The 23,056-nt window shown below is 41.6% G+C and overlaps 2 protein-coding genes and 1 long non-coding RNA gene across 5 annotated transcripts in view; 2 read left to right on the forward strand and 1 right to left on the reverse strand.

Moving 5' to 3' along the window:
* taok3a (TAO kinase 3a) overlaps positions 1–7,110 on the forward strand; it is a 75,114-nt gene extending 68,004 nt beyond the window's left edge. For all 3 annotated transcript variants that reach the window (XM_030104659.1, XM_030104660.1, XM_030104661.1), the window contains 7 exons: positions 60–296; positions 1,130–1,258; positions 2,447–2,650; positions 3,009–3,248; positions 3,725–3,937; positions 4,379–4,561; positions 6,490–7,110. In XM_030104659.1, coding sequence (XP_029960519.1) covers positions 60–296; positions 1,130–1,258; positions 2,447–2,650; positions 3,009–3,248; positions 3,725–3,937; positions 4,379–4,561; positions 6,490–6,651 — 1,368 coding nt within the window. In that variant the 3' untranslated portion in view covers positions 6,652–7,110. The remainder of the gene's footprint in view (positions 1–59; positions 297–1,129; positions 1,259–2,446; positions 2,651–3,008; positions 3,249–3,724; positions 3,938–4,378; positions 4,562–6,489) is intronic.
* A 1,786-nt stretch (positions 7,111–8,896) lies between these two features.
* On the reverse strand, positions 8,897–11,417 carry pebp1 (phosphatidylethanolamine binding protein 1). The gene is made up of 4 exons (XM_030104799.1): positions 11,210–11,417; positions 10,181–10,290; positions 9,979–10,079; positions 8,897–9,253 (listed from the first exon to the last, which is right to left on the reverse strand). The coding sequence occupies exons 1-4, from the start codon at positions 11,342–11,344 to the stop codon at positions 9,036–9,038; spliced, it is 564 nt and encodes a 187-aa protein (XP_029960659.1). The 5' UTR covers positions 11,345–11,417; the 3' UTR covers positions 8,897–9,035.
* Positions 11,418–18,058: 6,641 nt separating this feature from the next.
* Positions 18,059–21,086, forward strand: LOC115398418 (uncharacterized). The gene is made up of 3 exons (XR_003932569.1): positions 18,059–18,328; positions 20,596–20,663; positions 20,933–21,086. It is a non-coding gene; the product is annotated as an uncharacterized LOC115398418 (long non-coding RNA).
* The last annotated feature ends 1,970 nt before the right edge of the window (positions 21,087–23,056 follow it).

The raw sequence follows: 23,056 nt of genomic DNA on the forward strand, positions 1-23,056 counted from the left end.
GGTTTTTGTTGGATCGAAATCGAGGCCTCCCTCTTAACTTTTCCCCTCTTTCTCCGCAGGTGACCAAACAAATCCACGAGCATGAGCAGGAAAGCGAGCTGCGGGAGCAGATGTCGGGTTACAAGCGCATGCGGCGGCAGCACCAGAAGCAGCTGATCGCCCTGGAGAACAAGCTGAAGGCCGAAATGGACGAGCACCGGCTCAAGCTGCAGAAGGAGGTGGAGACGCAGGCCAACAACGCCTACATCGAGCTGGAGAAGCTGGCCAAACGCCACGCTGTGCACACTGAGAAAGAGGTGGGACTTTGTGTGTTACAGAACGTGAGTGGATACATAATGCCGCCACTTCTCAGGTTCTCTTTTTTTCCAGAGATGATCACACATCACGCAACAGTTGAATCTAATATGAAGAGGTTTTCTTTGAAAAACTACAGCAAGACTCATAACTAACTCACTGGGTTAAAGCTCATCAAAGTTTAACCCTGTTAGAGAAAATGGCATCAACCTTCAACCTCGGTGTTATATTTCAGTGCTAAGGGAAGTTTTATTCGCCCTCTACACACTGCTGCCGTCCACTGATACAATGAAACACACGAGCAAGAAGTGGGTCAGCGAATGTCACGCTCTGAAAAACAAGCCGCATATCTCTGTGATTAGCAGGCAGCGCGCCGGACGATAGTATGTCTGTCCGCACAGACAAGGATACTGAGATACATAAACACACACACACACACACACACACACACACACACACACACACACTGCTCTGAAGGTAAACCAGCAGGTTACTGGCTGTTTCATTAGATTCTGACTCAGTTTCTCTTTTCAGAAAATAGGTTGATTTGGTCTCATTAGTCCCATTTTTGGGATCTTTATGCAGCATTTGACATCTTCCAGTCATTGCTGAACATCAAAATGAATTCCTTTCTTTTTTTTCAGTCCAATCAAAACAATTTTTAAAATTACATAAATGTAAGAAAATCAATGATTAGAAAAAAAAAAACTTCTGTATATTTATAGCAAAAGAGGTGGAATAAAGTCACAGAATGACAGTGTTTGTTCCCAATGAAGGCCTGGATGCTAATCTGAAGACCCTTCTCCTCTCTGTTCTCTCCCCGTGTGTCCTACAGATGAAGACGGCCCTGACAGATGAGAAGAAGTTCCAGCAGCAGATTGTGGCCCAGCAGAAGAAGGAGCTAACTACTTTTCTGGATAATCAAAAGAAACAGTATAAACTCTGCAAAGAGAAGATTAAGGAGGTGCGCCATGTTTTCATTTTCCTCCCAGCTCCCCTTTGTGTGACACACAGTTCTGTTTGCTGTTTACTGTGGAATCAGACTCCCCCACACGCGATCGTGCACATTCAGAAGCTCCAAAGTAACTTGTGTTGAGTCACTCAGCCTACTTACCATGTACTTACACATGTATGCACACATGAGCGGAGGGGAAGAGCCATAAATCCACACTCACTGTGGAGCGTTCGCGCGCCCGCACAACCTTGAAGCAGAGTCCAGAGGGTCGTCCTGTGGCCCAGGAGGGTGATATGCCATGTTTTCACTTAGAAGATAAGTGACCAAAAAATTAGGTCAGCACAGTTAAAAGAAAGCATCGCTGGCTGGGTGAGATATTTCCCACCAACTGAGGGCCAAGAATGGAATTAGACACCGCAGAGAGCAGGGATCAGGCTCATGTGTTAAGTGCATTAACGCCAGTCGTAGATTACTTTAAAGCCCATAAAAGAGGAGGAGTACTCGTACTGAGATGCGTTTGGATTCTTTCCAGTTCCAGTGTCCCTCTGGCTGCACTTGTTGTTTGTAGTTCAAAATAAAAGGTCAGCAAGAGTTTGTTTTTGTGGTTTTTCCCACTGAAAACACTGGGAATGTGGAGTTATGTGAAGGATTATTCTCCGTATTCCAAACGTGTAGTGTAGCAGAGTAGGAAAAATGCTAGCTGCTCAAACACCTGTGGATCCCTGAAACGTATGATTCATTCGACTAAAATGGATTGGAGGACTGTAAGGAAATCAGCTTTTTCAGCCCACAACTAGTTACAGTTTGCCAGTGAGCATGCTGAGGCTTCACAGTTTTCGCAGTTTTCCTCATGTACACGTCAAATTAGTCCCATGTCTGATTGTGGGGGAAAAAGCACCAACACTTAACCTGCTTCCTGGTAGTTTTCAAAATCTGTTCAACAATTCCTTTTATGTAGTATATTGATCTATTTAAGTAAATTAATAGAACACGTTCACGTGTTGATGTTCCAAACTCATTGATTAAGACCATAGTAGTTTGTTAGTTTTGATGATAACTGCATTTTATCTTTCTTTTAAAAGTCCACTGACATCTTGAACTCACTGGACATAAAAATCGAGCTCAACGGCTCTACTTCATTTGCAATATTATTGCTATTGATCAATAAATGGTTTCCTGGACCTTTACCCTCCTCAGGAGATGAACGAGGACCACAGCACACCCAAGAAGGAGAAGCAGGAGCGTCTTTCCAAGCACAAGGAGAACATGCAACACTCCCAGGCCGAGGAAGAGGCCCACCTCCTGGCCCAGCAGCGGGTCTTCTATGACCGCAACTGCCGCGCCTTCAAACGCAAAACCATGATCAAGAGACACGATCTGGAGCAGGAGCAGATTCGAGAGGTGCGCCACTGGACAAAGCAAAACTTGAAATGTGCAGACATTGTGGTGAAAGACCCAACGTGACGTTTTCACTGACAACAGCAGCGTGTTTTTAACAATTATCCCCATTGTTCACGAGGGCCGAGCTGTTTTGTTATTAACTAAGGAGATTTTTACTGGGTAAAGCAACCCAACAATGTTGTAATCTGAAAATCTGTTAGGAAGGCTTAGAAAGCCCACAAACTTTCTGTGGGAAAAAAAGACAAAAACAAGCTAAGATTCAATGTGGGGTGCTTTTTTGCATTGTTTTGTTGTTGATAGCAATCAGTTATTTCAGCTTTAAAGAAAGAATCACTTCAATCATGCCTCCACCTGACAGGAGCTGAACAAGAAGAAGACCCAAAAGGAGATGGAGCACGCCATGCTGATCCGCCACGACGAGTCCACGCAGGAGCTGGAGCAGCGGCAGCTGAAGACCCTGCAGAAGCTGCGCATGGACCTGATCCGCCTGCAGCACCAGACCGAGCTGGAGAACCAGATCGAGTACAACAACAGACGGGAGCGCGAGCTCCACCGCAAGCACGTGATGGAGCTCCGGCAGCAACCCAAGAACCTTAAAGTGAGTGGACGGCGGTGCAGGAAGGCTCTTGGTAGTCGTGATGTGCGTCGTCACACTTAAAATGCACCATGGATTTGATTCCACAGGTTGTTTTTTCTTTTTCTTTTTTTATAAATGAGCTTTCATTTGTCTTTGAAAAGACAACAGGGATCCACCTCGAAGATGGCGCAAGCAATGAGCAACATCTCTTTGGTTCATCACACAGTGATGCAACATGAATGTAATAAATTAATTTGGGAAAATAGTGAAAGAACATACAACATATGTCATCTCCGAATTTCATTTTTGTTTCCTCTTCAGGGCAATAAATCCTTGTAATGTGGATTTGGCTTGTGGCAATATGAGGCCTTTCACCTTTAGCAGTATGAAACCCTCACAGTAGTGAGACAGAGATCGGAGTGACGTGGTTTGAAAGGTGCTCTGTAACTGCCGCCGTTGTCCTCTAACCCTCGGCGTTTCCCCGTCCCCTGCTCCAGGTGTTGGAGCTGCAGATCAAGAAGCAGTTCCAGGACACGTGTAAGGTGCAGACCAAGCAGTACAAGGCCCTGCGCCACCACCAGATGGAAGTGACGCCCAAGGCCGAGCACAAGACGGTCCTCAAGGCCCTGAAGGATGAGCAGACGCGCAAGCTGGCCATCCTGGCCGAGCAGTACGAGCAGAGCATCAACGAGATGATGGCCTCGCAGGCGGTGAGTGGAGGGACCGCGGTCGCTTTTTAAACTACCTCAAAATTAATAGCAGTTAAAAGAAGAAGAAAAAATATTGTACTCGTTGAATGACATCTTGTTGTTTTCTTTCTACCTGTTCCTTCTGCTTCGACTGTTTCTCCTTGTTTGTCCTCTTCTTGTCTTTGTCCGGCTCCCGTCGCCCCTCCCTCGCTGTCTTCCCACATCGTGTCTGTCCCTGTTGCCCTTCTGTTTCTCCCCATCACTCTGTCTCTGCCTGCCCTCTTCCTTTCCTCCTCCTCCGTCTCACTGCTGTGCTTCTTGTCCACGTAAACTCTCCACTCCTCATGCCCACACCATCCCACCCTCCTGTATATCTCTTCCCCGTCTCTTTGTACTGCCGCCGCCGCCACCGCCGCCCTCCCCTTCCACCCCCTTGTTGCGGGCCACGGTCGGCCGTGTCAGCTGCGTCTGGACGAGTCCCAGGAAGCCGAGTGCCAGGCCCTGAGGCAGCAGCTGCAGCAGGAGATGGAGCTGCTCAATGCCTACCAGAGCAAGATCAAGATGCAGACCGAGGCGCAGCACGAGCGCGAGCAGCAGAAGCTGGAGCAGAAGGTGTCGCTGCGCCGGGCTCACCTGGAACAAAAGGTACAGTGAAGAGAAGATCTTGAGCAGTTCTCTGTGTTGTGTCATGTTAGAACAGACTCACTAGACAGTAGAGTGACCCATTGGTTAGTTATTGTGGTAGAAAAGTGCTCAGCCTGTTATAAAGTAATGTCTTTGAATGGTTGTTGTCCCACTGATGTTCAGCCTTTCTTCACACTGACTCAGAGTTCTGACTTCTCAGCTCTTAATCTTAACTCTGAGAGCGTCAGTGTTTGTCTTTGTTTTAAACTTATTAGTGTTTATATCCACCACTGTTTGGATCTACAGTGGTGCCGATACCAGTATCAAACAAATGCTACAAAGCAGTTCCATCCAAAAAGTGACGCTGGACATCAACATCTCAGCAGAGCAGCTAAAGAGGAGCAAGTCTCAGCTGTATGAAGTCTTGTTTTTGTCTTCTTTAGACATGAGCAGCACTGACATTTTGATATTTTTCTTCACAAATGTCAGTTCTTTTTCCCCACGTGTTAGCCGTGTTTGGAAGTCACTCCTGACGGTGACGTCCGTCATCTTTCGTGCGAGTGTTGGAGGCAGCGTGCCATGTGTGCGTGTGATGAGAGGAGCGCGGCCGAGCGCGCCTCCTCCCAGAGGCAGACGTCACCGTCACAGTCTAGTAGGCAGCACTCCGACAACAAAGAGAGAGAACTCTGAGACGCTGCTCCGATCCAGTTCTGCAGGGTCCGGCGCTGCCTCCGAGCCGGCCGCGGCCATCTGTTGCCCTCTCCTGGCTGCACGCCGCGTCTGCACGCCGCCTCGGAGATGATGTCATGCTTTTCAGAGGCACTATTGTCCTCGGGTTCGGTTCACGGTCAGAGTGGAGGTTTTCCGTGCATGCTCAGTCGCCGCTCAGATTGCCGTATTGCACCACACCGAGCTTTTTATGTGCACCTGTGGATGCGACTGCGTGTGATCACAGCTGATCGCAATAAGATGCTGGATGCCAGGTTTTGCGTCAAAAGAAGATGAAATAAGAGAAGAGGAAAACAATCCAGCTCCCCAATAATAATATACTCACTGCTACAATAAAGAAAAAGTCCCTTAAGCCCACCCCACACGCAGCTTATAAATACATTTGTGTTGACTTTCTGTTATTGATCTAAAATGGATAAATACTGTATGTAATATGCATGAAATTAAAACAGTCCAACTGAACCATTATCAACAGAAAGAAATGATCCATACAAGCTTTCAATGTACAGTCTTCATCACTCATGAGACTTAAGGCATAATCATGTAGATATGTCTTTATTAATAATTGATCAGTTAGCAACTTGTTTAAAAATTCTATTTAGTTTGTCAGAGATGAAACCTTGTAATTAACTACCTTCCAAAGACGTTTTCAATCTCTCTTATGTGACAACAAAGCTGTTTTCATGTCATATTTTATAGATTTCATCAATGCTTCACTGGATTTCTTTAGAAGTTGCTGCAGCTCCCAGTCTGTCCTCAGTTCATGTGTCTCTAGGTTGAGATCACGAGTTAACATGAGCTTTAACCACCAATTCATTTCAGTTTAAACCAGCATAGCTCTCCTTACTGTGGACAGGCTCCATCAAGTAGTCGCTCTTTAACAGGGATCACTTAATGAAGAAAAGGTTGATTAAAAAAGGAATAAATGAAGTGTAAAAAATGTTTTTCTTTCCTTTGAATACACACTTTTAACAGTGAATATAATGTGAGCTTAATGGGAGGAAATTAGACATACATTACTGTGAGTAGCACCCCCCCCCCCCCCCCCCCCCCCTCCCCCTCCTGCCTGTCTCTTTAAATAAAAGACAACCAGTGAAGGGGAGAACCCAACCTGCTCACTGCACCACCTTGTGGTACAAAGTGATATGACATGTTGAAGTGTGTTAACTTGTTTCGAGTTAATTCAAAATGCTTTGAACATCGTCTTTTATTCTTTTTAGATGAAAGAGGAGCTGGGTTCCCTTCAGAAGGAGCGGACGGACCGGATCAAACACCTGCTGGAGCGTCAGGAGCGGGAGACCGACAGCTTCGACATGGAGAGCATGCGTCTGGGTTTCGGGAACTTGGGCACCTTGGACTTTCCCAAGGATGATTACAGATGAGAGGCCGCCATCCGAGACGCCGCCGTTCTCTCGTGCTCCTTTTCTCTCCTTCTCCTCTTTGACCTGACCTGAGCCGACAGGGCAGATTTTCACTGCTGCTGACAGCCTCACGTAAACACACTTATCTTACACACAAACACACACACACATACATACACACACACACATCCCAGCTCCAGATCTAGCCGGTTGTGTTTCCTGGGCCGGGTCAGGTGGGCTCCACAGCAGGTGGGTCAGAGTCCCCAAAGAAAAAAAAATAAGAAAAAGAAAAAACAAACTTCCTCCCTTCCCTCGCCTCTCGTGGTGTCACAAAAAAAAAAATGCTGGATAACTTGCAGTAGTTGTCATGTTTTATTTGTACGAATAATGATAACGTAGTCACAGTGTTTCTCGTTTCTTGTGCAATGACGACACTTCGGTGTGACTGCGAGTGCAAGGCGAGAGAGACGCCGGGAGGGCAAAGAAAACGATACAACTGGGGCAGTTCTGTACGATCACACGTTCCAAGTGGTGACTCCTTCCTTAAAGTCTGTTCTTCTCTGCTCTCAAGCAATGCAAATAAATAAATGAAATTTAAGAATCTAAATGACAAAGCAGACCCCTCTGCAGCCGCTCGTCCCGCCCGCTGCTTCCTTCTTCTGTATTTATTCATCAGGAGATTTTTCAGGACAAATTAGAATCATCTGAGAGCAGAATCTCACCGTGTACATACCGGCTCTGCCATAAATGTGATTCCTGGATGGTGGACGGGTGAGTGAATCATGGTACTCAGCGTGTGTAACGTACTGATCTCTGCACTGCACTGCAGCCAATGTGAAAAATAATCTACATGTGAACTCCCAGCTAGCACAAAGGGCTTCATGGGGAGGGTCTTGTACTTTGTGTATAGAAGGATTTATGGAGAGCTTTTACTTATTTTCGTATTGTATTTTAACTGTCACTCAAATCAGAAGAAAGATTTTTAAATGCGCTTTTTCTTTTTTTTGTTCTCCCCCCCCTTTAATCCTGTCTTAAAGGTGCAGTCATCTATCAGTGGGATTTTCTTTTAATTTCTCTTTTTTTTTTCTTCTCCTTTTGCTTTTCTTATGAACCAGACCAGTATGACGCTCTATTATTGCATGCACTTTAATTTTTTTTTCCAGGTTAAAAGAAAGCATGAATCTGTCAGAGCTTTTAATTATATTTGTAAATAAAGTGCTCATCACACAAAATCATGTTGTCATGTTTACTGCACACAACAACAGAGAAAAATCCTTATAGTTCCCAATTCGTATGAGAACTGAGTTTTAAATCTTTTGATGGAAAAGATACGGTTGAGTATGATACATGTAGAAAATGACGTACAGGTCTCAATCTTTCATTTAAGCATGAAAAGGAACATGCTGCAACTTGCCAAATTTAATTTACATTTTATTGAACATATAGTGTCAAAACGTGAAAACACAGAAGCATTTGTGTTACTATGAGAAGTTTACAGTGTAACCATTTTAAACACAATGAAGCCAATAATGTAATTGGTTTCCATCGCTGTGGTAAAATGTTTAAGTCAAATTAAGATTTTGCCAATGTCAGTTATTACATTGATTGTTAAGAAAAACAATACAAACAATAATACTTTCTACATAATACTTTTTTTTTTTTTTGCGAATTTTGTGCAATTTGCCTCTCAATAGACATTATGGATGTCATAGCCATTTTTTGGGTGTATACTATGTAGCACTTTCAATTGTCAAATTTGACTATTTTAAAATATTCACAAGTTAGAACATCACTGGCTTTATTACATGGAATAAATTATGAGTTTCTACAATTCTCAGTTTAAACATATGGTCATTTACTTGATAAAAGGTTAATAAAATTAGCATGGAGGATAATTTTATCCTTTATGCTAATTTTACTTCGAGCTCTGCTGTAATCTGAGCTCAGGTCAGTAAAGTGTGAATTAATTTATCAGATTTCCTCCCTGAACCATGTGGATGTTGGTGAACTCAGTGAGGCTACAGTACAACACTCAGAAATTGCTGCAGCTCTGCAGATTCAGAGAAAAAGCAGTAGAGATGGTTCCTGATGTGTGCAGCCCTCCTCCTTCCATCATCCAAATGAGTTGTTAAATATAACTCACCTCCTCTAATCATTTCGATAATAATGGGACAGAGTCATCTAATTATTTCTGACATTTGTCTCAACAGGATTCAGGTGAGCTTGTTCAGAAGGATGCAGGAATGAGTTTCATAACAAACACAGATTGCTGAAATGGGTTTATTGCAGATTCAATTGATTTTCTGCCTGGGCAGAAAACAAACAGCACGTTTAATGGCACATGAAAAAAAAAAAAAAAAAACCCTTCCTGGATGATTAAGGATTAAGTCTTTCTGCGTTGTGTTCTATTTTCCCGCCAGCTGCTCGTACAGTTTGGGCACATAGTCGTCCCATTCGGCCTGGTAGCAGGTCCCTGCCACTGGGGCCCCCAGGCCGTACTTCTTCCTGAAGCTCTGGATCTGGAATTTGCCGCGGCCGTCTCCGGAGCGGTTTGTGAGTTTGGGCTCGGAGCAGGAGAGGCTGCCCGGCTGCTCGTACACCAGCCACACGTACCTGTGGAGACCTGGGGTGGGGGGGCAACAGTGAGGGTGGTAAATGCTGCAGTGCACCACAGGAGGAAAACACCAGTCAGACTGCAGGGAGAACACACACACACACACACACACACACACACACACACACACACACACACACACACACACACACACACACACACACACACACACACACACACACACACACACACACACACACACACACACACACACACACACACACACACACACACACAGCCACGAAGGCAACTTTTTTTTATACACTGTATTTTAAATGTTTATTATAAATTCATGAATGTGTGAAACTTGTTACAAAGACATTTTAAATCAGCAGAATTTACATCATTTTAAACAAACTGCAAAAATACAGCCAGCAAAATTAAGTCTTGTAATACTACTCTCTACCACCAGGTGGTGGCAGTGCTCACATCTATACAGTTTAGTAGTTTCGTTCACTACTTTTTAAGCTAGGGCTGGCCATCTGAATTAGATACATTTTTTTAAATACTGGTTAAAATGATCTTTATGACCCGATGGGAAGCAATTCATAGCGTGTTCTTAAAGTAGGAGCGGAAAATATCCGCCATCTACAGCAGGACTAAAACAGGAAAAACAGCAGAGCAGCTAGGTGAAGCCTTGGGGAGATGCAACATTCGAATATATGCTAGTTTTCCAAGATCCCTAACTTTAAATAAAGTAAGTATTTAATATTTCTGGCCGGTGTAACTCTTACCAGTTTCACTGGGCGGACCAGAGCCCACGTAGTCGGACATGACGGTACCAGAAGACACGTCGTTCCCCTTCATGTTGACCACCAGGAAGTGGTGCCACTCCCTTCAGAAAGGAGCAAACACAAATCCGATCATTACAACTGGAGTTGGGTTTCATTTGAAGATAGGAAAATTAAATCGATGCTGTGGCGCGTGAGGTCCCACCTGAACTTGGGTTTTGCCCTGCTGGGGGCGTCGGGGTCGGTCAGGGCCAGAGTGTACAGCTTTCCGGAGTCGCAGCCATCCCACTCAATGCAGGTGGGACGATTCTGGACCTGCAAGTGAACGCCACACAGATCCAAAGGTTTAAAATCAGCACATTCACTTCAAATATTACACACCAACACACTGCTACAAGGAAAACTCCCACAATGACAAACACTTTCCGTACCTTTATTCTGCAAAATTAACTTTTTCCTCTGAAATAACTGAAACATTTTCATATGTTCAACAGCCTAATCCAAGAATCTAACCTGAGCTTTATTGTTTTCGGCTTAATGTTCACTATAAACACAGGGAGGTAAGTTGTGAGTGCCTTTACAGTAGACAAGTTTTTTTTGAGTGTTTGTGTTCACTCTTTCTTCTATGGAATTTAAGTCAGCATAGTTAACATTATATAACCATCGTAATTCTAAATCAGCAAAAAAAAAATTCACATTGATATTCAAATTTGACCTACTTTTACAGCACAGAAATGTAATGTAATCATACCTTAAAATTAAAATCAAATCAAACATAAGTGGAGAGGATTAAAGTAAAGGGCTAAATAGTAACACTCACATGCACAAATGTATGTTTTATAAAATTAATATTTTATGACTGCTGATATATTTGTGAATTTGTGCAAACGGAAAGTGGAACATTTTAAAAGTTTATATAATTTATTTGTATCACACTGTTGCCACATCATTATAAATAAAGTTTGAGTGATTTGCTCCTATAAATACCAGCTCCTCCTGCACACCCTGCAGCCGCCTGTCGGAGGCGCTGTTTGAGCGCTGTGACAGCTGCACACACGTTGTTGCTGCCCACATAAAGAAATTCACTGTTTGCAAGCAGTTGCACGAACCAAGACGCAACTTAAAGTCTAAATAAACGTGCATCGAATCAGCGCTCTGGACACGGAATTGTAAAATAAAGCAAGATCCACGCGGGAGCGCCGCTAACTTTAGCTTGGTTAGCTGCGTCACCGACCTGGGTGGGAGTGAGCACTTTGCCGAGCTCGTCGATCTCCACAGACCCGTATTTGACCGTCAGAGGCTGGGCTGGCTTCTCCTCCACGTCCTGCAGGGCCAGGTCTCCGTTCCACTGACTCAGGTCTGCGGGCATCTTCACTGTTTAGAGGGAGACTGCAGCGGACCGACGCACGAGACTCACACCGAGGCTGCTGGGGCTGCTGCGTTCACGGTGCACCGGAAATATTACAGCTCCAATATACGCGGGGCGGCTCATTCGATCTGCCTTTTCGTTTTTTTTAAAGAAACAGTAAATCAAAGTGCTCTACAGGCGAACCAAAAAAAAAAAAAAAAAAAAAAAATGCATGAAATAACATATAAAGAGCAATAAAGATCAAACAAGGAAATCAATGTACGCCTAAAATAGTTGAATACAGAAAAAAAAAACCCAATTGAAAGAACAATGGAATGGTGGGTTGAAATAGAAATGTGTGCGAGATTATAACAACAAAAAAGTTAAGCTATACGTTAAGGTGGATTAAAAATGATAAAACCAAAACAACACAGTTCATCTACAAACTGCACGTTTGACGTATTGATGCACGATAAATTTTTAGATTTTACCTCTAATATTGTCGCTGTAACGCCAGGTAAACTTAATCTACAAGCACTTGTTTGCTTTGGTGTATCTATGAAGATGGATTATGGTTTTTCCCATCCTTTGAATTATACTTGAAGGGAACACAACTCCAGGCTGCAGGTGACCAAAAGGGGGCGCTCACCCCCTCCAGCTCTCTTGCTCCACTAACACACTAAAACTGAATTCATGACTATGAAATGAATGGACACTCGACAGAATAAATGACAAACAGAAAATGCTACATGATTTCTAAATTATTCAAATGTTGCCGTGTGATAATATGAGACAAGACACCAATCAAATTTGATTTATAATATTCCTATATTTGTAAAAGAATAATATAACACAATAGAGGTAAGTCAATAGATGTATGTACTTCCATTTAAAAGCTGCTTATGATCAGGGCTCTATGGCTGCCCAGCAGACACACTACGTTGTATTAACGTTGGTTCTTGGTTGGATATGGGTTGCAACGTTGGACAACCAAAAGCCAACGTTGATACAACATCTAAAGCTTACGTCAGTTAAACGTAGAAATTTTAACGTCAATCTGACGTTGTCATTTAGTTGGTTTCAAGTTGCGTTGGCCAGTAACCAACATCCAACGTCTGCTCAACGTTGAGTGCTAACGTTACATTGACGTCAGGTATATTACCAAAGCCCAACGTCTTCTAAACATTATATTGACAACATCCAAACAATGTTAAATTCCAACGTCAACCCAACGTTGTACTTTAGTTGGTTTTAAGTTGTGTTGGCAAGTAACCAATATCCAACGTCTGGTCAACGTCAAAGGCCAACGTCAAAATGACGTAGAATATTGACTTTCAGTTGTTGGGTTTACAACCAAAGCCCAACGTCTTCTAAACGTTATATTGACAACATCCAAACAATGTTAAATTCAAACGTCTACCCAACGTTGTACTTTAGTTGGTTTTAAGTTGTGTTGGCAAGTAACCAACATCCAACGTCTGGTCAACGTCAAAAGCCAACGTCAAATTGACGTTGAAGAACGATGTTCAGTTGTTGGGTTTACAACCAAAGTCCAACGTCTTATAAACGTTATATTCACAACATCCAAACAATGTTAAATTCCAACGTCAACCCAACGTTGTACTTTCGTTGGTTTTAAGTTGTGTTGGCAAGTAACCAACATCCAACGTCTGGTCAACGTCAAAGGCCAACGTCAAAACGACGTAGAATACTGACGTTCAGTTGTTGGCTTTACAACCAAAGCCCAACGTCTTCTAAACGTTATATTGACAACATCCAAACAATGTTAAATTCAAACGTCTACCCAACGTTGTACTTTAGTTGGTTTTAAGTTGTGTTTGCAAGTAACCAACATCCAACGTCTGATCAACGTCAAAGACTAACGTCAAATTGACGTAGAACAACGATGTTCAGTCGTTGGGTTTACAACCAAAGCCCAACGTCTTCTAAACGTTATACTGACAACATCCAAACAATGTTAAATTCCAACGTCAACCCAGCGTTGTACTTTAGTTGGTTTTAAGTTGTGTTGGCAAGTAACCAACATCCAACGTCTGGTCAACGTCAAAGGCCAACGTCAAAATGACGTAGAATACTGACGTTCAGTTGTTGGGTTTACAACCAAAGCCCAACGTCTTCTAAACGTTATATTGACAACATCCAAACAATGTTAAATTCTAACATCACCCCAACGTTGTACTTTCGTTGGTTTTAAGTTGTGTTGGCAAGTAACCAACATCCAACGTCTGGTCAACGTCAAAGGCCAACGTCAAATTGACATAGAATACTGACGTTCAGTTGTTGGGTTTACAACCAAAGCCCAACGTCTTCTAAACGTTATATTGACAACATTCAAACAATGTAAAATTCCAACGTCAACCCAACGTTGTACTTAACTGGTTTTAAGTTGTGTTGGCAAGTAACCAACATCCAATGTCTGGTCAACGTCAAAGGCTAACATCAAATTGATGTCGAATACCGACGTTCAGTTGTTGGGTTTACAGCCAAAGCCCAACGTCTTGTAAACGTTATACTGACAACATCCAAACAATGTTAAATTCCAACGTCAACCCAACGTTGTACTTTAGCTGGTTTTAAGTTGTGTTGGCAAGTAACCAACATCCAACGTCTGGTCAACGTCAAAGGCCAACATCAAATTGACGTAGAATACCGACGTTCAGTTGTTGGGTTTACAACCAAAGCCCAACGTCTTCTAAACGGTATTTTCACAACATCCAAACAATGTTAAATTCCAACGTCAACCCAGCGTTGTACTTTAGTTGGTTTTAAGTTGTGTTGGCAAGTATCCAACATCCAACGTCTGGTCAACGTCAAAGGCCAACGTCAAATTGACATAGAATACTGACGTTCAGTTGTTGGGTTTACAGCCAAAGCCCAACGTCTTGTAAACGTTATATTGACAACATCCAAACAATGTTAAATTCAAACGTCTACCCAACGTTGTACTTTAGTTGGTTTTAAGTTGTGTTGGCAAGTAACCAACATCCAACGTCTGATCAACGTCAAAGACTAACGTCAAATTGACGTGAACAACGATGTTCAGTTGTTGGGTTTACAACCAAAGCCCAACGTCTTATAAACGTTATATTCACAACATCCAAACAATGTTAAATTCAAACGTCAACCCAACGTTGTACTTCAGTTGGTTTTAAGTTGTGTTGGCAAGTAACCAACATCCAACGTCTGGTCAACGTCAAAAGCCAACGTCAAATTGACGTTGAAGAACGATGTTCAGTTGTTGGGTTTACAGCCAAAGCCCAACGTCTTGTAAACGTTATACTGACAACATCCAAACAATGTTAAATTCCAACGTCAACCCAACGTTGTACTTTAGCTGGTTTTAAGTTGTGTTGGCAAGTAACCAACATCCAACGTCTGGTCAACGTCAAAGGCCAACGTCAAAATGACGTAGAATACTGACGTTCAGTTGTTGGGTTTACAACCAAAGCCCAACATCTTCTAAACGTTATATTGACAACATCCAAACAATGTTAAATTCCAACGTCAACCCAGCGTTGTACTTTAGTTGGTTTTAAGTTGTGTTGGCAAGTAACCAACATCCAACGTCTGGTCAACGTCAAAGGCCAACGTCAAATTGACATAGAATACCGACGTTCAGTTTTTGGGTTTACAACCAAAGCCCAACATCTTTTAAATGTTATGTTGACAACCTCCAAACAATGTTAAATTCCAACGTCACCCTGACGTTCTCATTTAGTTGGTTTCAAGTTGTGTTGGCAAGTAACCAACATCCACCCTCTGGTCAACGTTAAAGGCTAACGTCAAATTGATGTAGAATGCTGACATTCAGCCGTAGGGTATACAACCAAATTCCAACATCCTCTGAACATTACACAATGACAACGTCAAAATAACATTAAATTCTAACATCAAGTCAAGTGAAGTAAAATTTATGTCTATAGCACACTTACAGACAGCAACAGCTGAAACCAAATTGCTTCACATAAAAACAGTGCATAAAGAGCTTGATAAAATATATATACAGAGGGTAATTAAATATGATGATAATAATGAAAAAGCCTAACTTATCTATGGGTTGGGCTGGTGGCTGGACACTTATTTAAAAGCAAATGAGAAGAGGTGGGTCTTGAGGAGGGATTTAAGGACCTCCAGGGTCTCAGCTGCTCTGATGTGAGGTGGGAGTGTGTTCTCGAGTTTGGGGGCTGCGACCGCAAAGGCTATGTCTCCCTTGGCCTTTTGCCTGGCCTTTGGCAACACTAAGCACCGTTGGTCAGCTGACTGCCGCTCTCTGAACGGGTTGTAGTAGCAAAGGAGTTCTTCATAGGGAGATATAACTGGACATCTTCAGCAAAGCAGTGGAAGGAGATGTTTGGTGCATAATTGTCCCACGGTAGAGCGCTTGTGTCTCAGGTGTGAGAACTGCAGGTCTGCTGTTTACCTGCTGTGATCATGTGACCTGATTCAACAAACTTTCCCTCATAATCTCTTTATCACATTCTATTCCACAATGCTATTAAATGTGATTTTATCGTCTTATTGTCTTGAGGGAGACTCTGTGACTGGAGTGAGTAATTATGTCCAAAGATCGTCCCAAAAAAAAAAAGTCAGCGACAGTCAGCCCTCCTGGGCTCTTTGGTGAATTAACGTCCGAAAGTGTCTGCTGGTTATAGGATGTAATTTAGGGGGAAAAAAAACTTACAACGTCCTCATGCTATCCACTATAAACAGTGAGAGAGGATCTCCATCACAGCAGAATATCACAGCTTCATGGTCGCGGTCGCTTTTACAGTGCAGCTATTCTCAGATGGCTCCACATTACCCATCATGCCCAGCAGTGAAGAGAGCCAGAGTAAAATTTGCTGTTATGTTGGCCATTTTTACAAGTGATTATTTTCATACCGATGCTGATCTGTCACAGTCACCATGAGTGAAAAGTCTGAGACTTTCATCAGGTCGCAGAACTCATCTCTCAGACGCTTACGATCTCTGTTGGTCAGTGTTGCCCAGTAGAACTGAGCTTCATACTGTGTGTATATTTTATAAATGTGTTTTAATTTATTTTCGTTTATATTGTGGTTTTTATTTTTTTTATTCATTTATTCTCAGACACTGTGAAGAAAAAAAAGAAACTAATTGGTTGTTCACGATGTCTGTGAGACTTCATTCATTTCATTGGTTGCTATGTAGAAATACTGAAATCCTATTGGTTGGAGGGAAGCTAGTTCCCACCCCGTCGGTAGCAGCGCAGCTGATCCGGACGAGCAGAGAGGAGACACACAGGAGGAGGCGAACTGAGAAAAATCATTACTTTAAGGACGAATGAAGAGCTGGAAAAGCTTTGAGCCATCCATGAATGCACTTGGAAGCGAGGAAGCATCCAGGAAGTGATGCTAAAACTCTCCGAAATTCTTGGTGAGTGATATTCTCAGCTCAGCTAATGAGCGCACGTGTCTGATCAAGCTAGCTGCTGCGCCCTGCTGATGGCGGGCTTGCAGCATGTGTTTTTTTTCTTGTCATCTTGGTTCATCTGCTGAAACGACAGTTACTGCTAGGATACAGTTGATAGATAGATTTATTTAATTTTAAAAGACATTTTATTGTGGTTTGATTATACTTTGGGATCTCTGATGTGAGCTGTAGCTTAATTCAGTTGTGTTTTGCAAAATCACCAGTGCAATTTTCTTGAGTATTGATTTGAATTAACTGGTTTGATTGTTTTGTGAAGAGATTTTGCCAGTTTGTTTGTAAAATATGGGTTTATAATGTTTTTGTGTGCAAAAAAGTTGCAATAACTATAAAAACTTAATTTGTTAGACGTTGTGCTAGAAAAACATTCTAGTTCATGATTTGAAATACAAACAATGGATTTCATGGTAAAAATTTGTAATCATAACTCATGGTTTAAAAGAAACTGAACCCATCATCAATTCATAGGTTAAAAAAATATTCTATTTGAGTTGATGTATTGGTTCATAAAGACAAGTAAGTCTTGAAAGGAGTGAATAGAAATGATTGTTACTGTGTTCTTTACTAAGTAGCATGCAGAAATTTGAATAACACAAATGGCCATACGCTCTGTAACATCCTGTGTACAATAAGGTTTTTATTGTCATGCAGGCTGGGTTTTCTTTTGTTCCCTTGGTTGATAACCACTGGTACGCTGAACCCCTGGATTGAACATGGATTCCTCCTTGACCAAAGAGGTGACGAGCTGTCCCAGAACCTGAACCTGATCCTGATACCCCGGTGGAGGAACAACCCCATTCCTCACCTTTATCACTGCCGTGCCGGTAGGACCCTCGAACCGGTGACTTTCAAACCCCGACACAGACGAGATAGTGGGGCAGATAACTGCAAATTACAGGAGAATCGTTCACTTGTGGAAACAAGCACCAAAATTGGCACACATGCTCCTTGGGCATTGCTTTTTTGATAAAAGCCGTTAGCCACCAAAAATTTCATGATGGCGGCCATTTTTCCTTTACTCCCACCATAATGAAACTTAACATGGTGAAAGCAAATATGTATACAAACATTTTATGTATTACAATTTTTATTGACAAACAAATTTAAGTATGAAAATGAGGTGTAATCCTGGTCCAAAAAATGAATGGAGGTCAACGGAAGGTCGAGTTTGGATGGCCAGTGGAACTGCCTGATGAGTCGGATCCACACCAAAATTGTATGCGTTTTAAATTGGACCAGGGTACACCCCTCCAGTGAGTTTTACTGCAGTAAAGTGGAACAAATAAAACTAATGGGGGCAAGTGCTGAGTTGGTAAGGTTGTGCTCTGATTAATTGCAATTGTCATTTGTTTCATTGCTTTAGGATTTCACAGAAAAGTTATGCAGATGCTTGTGGAGATCCGAGACATGTTGAAGGAGCTGAAGGTCATTCAAGCATAGCCGCAGGACACAGCTCTTCCTGACAAGGCTACAACAGTTGAAGAACTTAAAAGTCTTGACGAGTCGCTGAACTCGGTGGAGGAAAGACAAAAACTGGTAGGTTTCATATCTGTTGTGAAGTCTTGCGCAGTGAGAATAATATAATAATGCATTCGGGTGTGCCAAGATCAGATCATGACTTTCAGGACAGGGTGACTGAAAATTTCATGTTGGCAAATTCCCATGTATGTTGGTGCAACATGTACTTGAACACCTCTTCTATAATGAAGCACCAATGATTTGTAGTATCCATACACCATTATCGCATAAAAAGGCAACGAACGCAGGTACCCAAATCCGCATTTTTTAAGGGGACGGACACTACAACACGAACATGCATCCTATTGAGACCAACTGCTGGGTGTTCGTCATGGTACTGATGGTGTCTTTCTTACATGTTTGTGACCCAAAGTAATCTTTTCGTGTTATAGAACACCAAAATGCAAGAAACTTGCAAAATATCAACTGATTTTATGAGTAATTTCACAAAATTTAAAAATGTCATGCCGTGAATAGACTATATCTGCCCCCATTGTTCGTCAGAGTGAAATCTCGCTGCTCTAATTTAGTTGAATATCAAACAACAACCTTTCAGTTTCTCCATTTAAACATTTATTCCTCATTTAACTATGTTCCTTATCAATTGTAGCTTAAGTAACGATTCACAAGAAAAGGGGGACGGACGCTACGCCTGATGACATATTCGTACAAAGACCATTTAAACAGTGATCTCAATGGGATTGATGGTGTTTTTCTGCAAGTTTTTGTCCCAAAGCAAGCTTTCAGTGTTTCAAAATGTCAATATTCAAGTAAATTATAAAATATCATTTGATATTGAGTGTCGTTTGCATCGTTGATGAGTATCATCATGTGATCATGTTGTCAACACGGTCAATGAATCATACTAAACGCACCACAGTTAGTTACATGTGTATCTTACTGCCATTAAATCAGTTAATATCAGACAACAATTAATTTTTTTCTCCAGTCGAACCTTTAACCCTTATTTAATTTCCATCATAGCTCATGTAACATCATGTAACAGACCATGCAAAGGAAGGGACAGACACTACACAATTTAACACAAATGCCTTCCTGACACAGAAATAAGCAACGCATTTTGATGAAATTGTGCTTCAACAATAAACAATGATAAATAATGCACCAATTACAACTGGTAATTGAAGGTCAGAGAATAAGAGGGGACGGACACTACTGAGGGACGGACACTACACAGCGACTAATGTGGCCCCGATTTCAAAAATTAGATGGGGAATCATGTTTTCAAACATATTGTTGCTATTCATTAAGCAAAGATGCACATATGAACAACCATAGTTCCCCAATCCTTCTTGATATTACATGTGAATCAGGACAGAACATTCGGGGGACGGACACTACAAATTATTTTACACATTGCACTAATTGAGGGATGAGTGGAGAGTTTTTCGCATTCACCGTATTTGGTGATAAAGACTGGTCATATTTCTATTAATTACAAACAAATGCACATAATAAACCCATAATTCCTATTATATCTTCTTGGAGTGGTTGGAAATGTGACAAATAAACAACATTATTGGGTCTTAAACAAATTTCTGTAACAGCATATTGGTTCGCCAGAGCTGGCGTCATTCGGTCAAATGTGGCTCGATCTTCACAAAACAACCTGCAAAAGAAACTAGAGACATGCTGTTATTAGGCATTATTCAAATAACGTGGCCATAACACATTGGTAATATTTTGTTTAAAACATAAATCATTATCTCTTTGCAATGGAATTCCGTAACATGAAAAATGACCCTTCAATACATTCATTTGTGGCAAATAATTTCCAACAGTTTTGTCGAAATTGGTGACAAACTGATTTTTGTAGTTTAGTTACATGCTAGATTGAAAGCAATATTGGTCACAAAACCTAGGCATTGGGTTTCAACACAAATCATTGCTGTAACACTGCCCTTAGGGAAAATATCATCCGATCTTGGCACACCCGATTCCTCTGAGCATTCCTCACTGATTGCATGTGCACTAAGGACGGGATTGATGTAATTTTGTGGTGGTGTATTTTTTCCCTTTATTTTTTTTTTTTAAAGTACTGAAGATAAGCACCGAATTTATAACTAGTGTTTGGTCATAGGTGGACTGATATCATTCGGTTGGTGCCAACAAAGCACCGTGGTTCGGTGCCCAATCCTACTGGCAATGTTAAGACTACAACATAATGCATTTTCTCATGTGTACTGTTTGAATCATCTTGTAACACAGTCATGGGGATATACTGAACACTAACCTTGTTTAACACAGATTTTCTCCAATTTCAGATTCAACGCTTGGCAATGGTAGACAGAGGAACGAGTATGGAAACCAATGTCAAATAGGTCATGGACAAGTAAGTTTAAGCGATGCATGTGTAGCAAGCCGTTAGTTCAGCTGTACACTTTCTGTAGAATCAGACCATAGGCCCCGCCTACACAAGCTGTAGCCACCAGGCACTCGCCACCCCACCACAGTTACTTGTGCACATGTGAAATTGTGAAGATAAGGTAAATCAAGCCTTGCACAGATTTGGCGACCAGATACATTTTAAGAATCCATGATTTGCCCTGGAACACTAGATAATTGCTAAGTTAATGTATAATTGTATCCTTATTCCCACAGGTTGATGACGCAAGAAGTCCAGGCGGAGTTCAACTTATGTGGAAGGGGACCTACAAAGAAGCTAGCTTTATATAATGCTGTTTTATATGCGCAGTTTATAGTCATTATTTGCACTGTTTAAAGAATTCTAAAGAGTAAATTTGTGACCTACATTTTTGTGTGCTCAAGCTTTTTTTTTTTCCTTGACTTAAAGGTATAATAGACGATGTTTTAACCAATGACTGGCGTGATGCGAGTCTCAACTATTGGTCCTCTAACATGTCAATCATGCTGGAGAAATGCTTGCGTAACGCCGTCAAGCGTGCTCGTAGGAGCAGCAGAGCCGGTAGGATGGTCTGGCGCATGCACGTTTTTCAAAAAGCAAGTAAGAGACATTTGGCTTCGACTTTTTCGAGAAAATCGTCCATTATACCTTTAAGTGTCTGTTCAGTGTTGGAGGTTAATGTTATCCCGACATTGGATTTTGACGTCAACCCATCATTCAAAAAGCCTACATTCAAAATCCAATGTCTATTTAATGTTGGAGGATGTCATCAAACCTACATTCAAAATCCAATGTCTATTTAACGTTGAAAGTTGACTTCAAGCCTATGTTAGGTTTTAACGTAAATCCAACTTTCTATTTGCATCATAATCCAATGGTAATCCAGCGTTGGAAGGCCAACGAATATTCAATGTCTATTTAAAGTTAGAAGTTGACGTCAAGGCTACGTAAGGATTTAACGTAAACCTAACTTTCATTTTCGTATCATAATCCAATGGTAATCCAATGTTGGAAGGCCAACAAGTATTCAATGTCTATTTAACGTTGGAAGTTGACGTCAAGGCTACGTAAGGATTTAACGTAAACCTAACTTTCATTTTCGCATCATAATCCAATGCTAATCCAACGTTGGAAGTCCAACAAATATTCAATGTCTATTTAACGTTGGAAGCTGACGTCAAGGCTACGTAAGGATTTAACGTAAACCTAACTTTCATTTTCGCATCATAATCCAATGCTAATCCAACGTTGGAAGTCCAACAAATATTCAATGTCTATTGAACGTTGGAAGTTGACGTCAAGGCTACGTAAGGATTTAACGTAAACCTAACTTTCATTTTCGCATCATAATCCAATGCTAATCCAACGTTGGAAGTCCAACAAATATCCAATGTCTATTTAACGTTGGAAGTTGACGTCAAGGCTACGTAAGGATTTAACGTAAACCTAACTTTCATTTTCGCATCATAATCCAATGCTAATCCAACGTTGGAAGTCCAACAAATATTCAATGTCTATCTAACGTTGGAAGTTGACGTCAAGGCTACGTAAGGATTTAACGTAAACCTAACTTTCATTTTCGCATCATAATCCAACGGTAATCCAACGTTGGAAGTCCAACAAATATTCAATGTCTATCTAACGTTGGAAGTTGACGTCAAGGCTACGTAAGGATTTAACGTAAACCTAACTTTCATTTTCGCATCATAATCCAACGGTAATCCAACGTTGGAAGTCCAACAAATATCCAATGTCTATTTAACGTTGGAAGTTGACGTCAAGGCTACGTAAGGATTTAACGTAAACCTAACTTTCATTTTCGCATCATAATCCAATGCTAATCCAACGTTGGAAGTCCAACAAATATTCAATGTCTATCTAACGTTGGAAGTTGACGTCAAGGCTACGTAAGGATTTAACGTAAACCTAACTTTCATTTTCGCATCATAATCCAATGCTAATCCAACGTTGGAAGTCCAACAAATATCCAATGTCTATTTAACGTTGGAAGTTGACGTCAAGGCTACGTAAGGATTTAACGTAAACCTAACTTTCATTTTCGCATCATAATCCAACGGTAATCCAACGTTGGAAGTCCTACAAATATTCAATGTCTATTTAACGTTGGAAGTTGACGTCAAGGCTACGTAAGGATTTAACGTAAACCTAACTTTCATTTTCGCATCATAATCCAATGGTAATCCAACGTTGGAGTACAACGTTGTTCCAACGTTACATCAACGTCAAGTGCCTGCTGGGTGTATTTCTGTCATGGCACGTGGTGCACTTTAAAACAAAACAGTTACTTCTCTCTGTATGATGACGTCACTTAGAGTCTTGTGACTGAGGATGGCAACAAT

This window comes from Salarias fasciatus, chromosome 12, assembly GCF_902148845.1.
Source record: "Salarias fasciatus chromosome 12, fSalaFa1.1, whole genome shotgun sequence".
NCBI lineage: Eukaryota > Metazoa > Chordata > Actinopteri > Blenniiformes > Blenniidae > Salarias > Salarias fasciatus.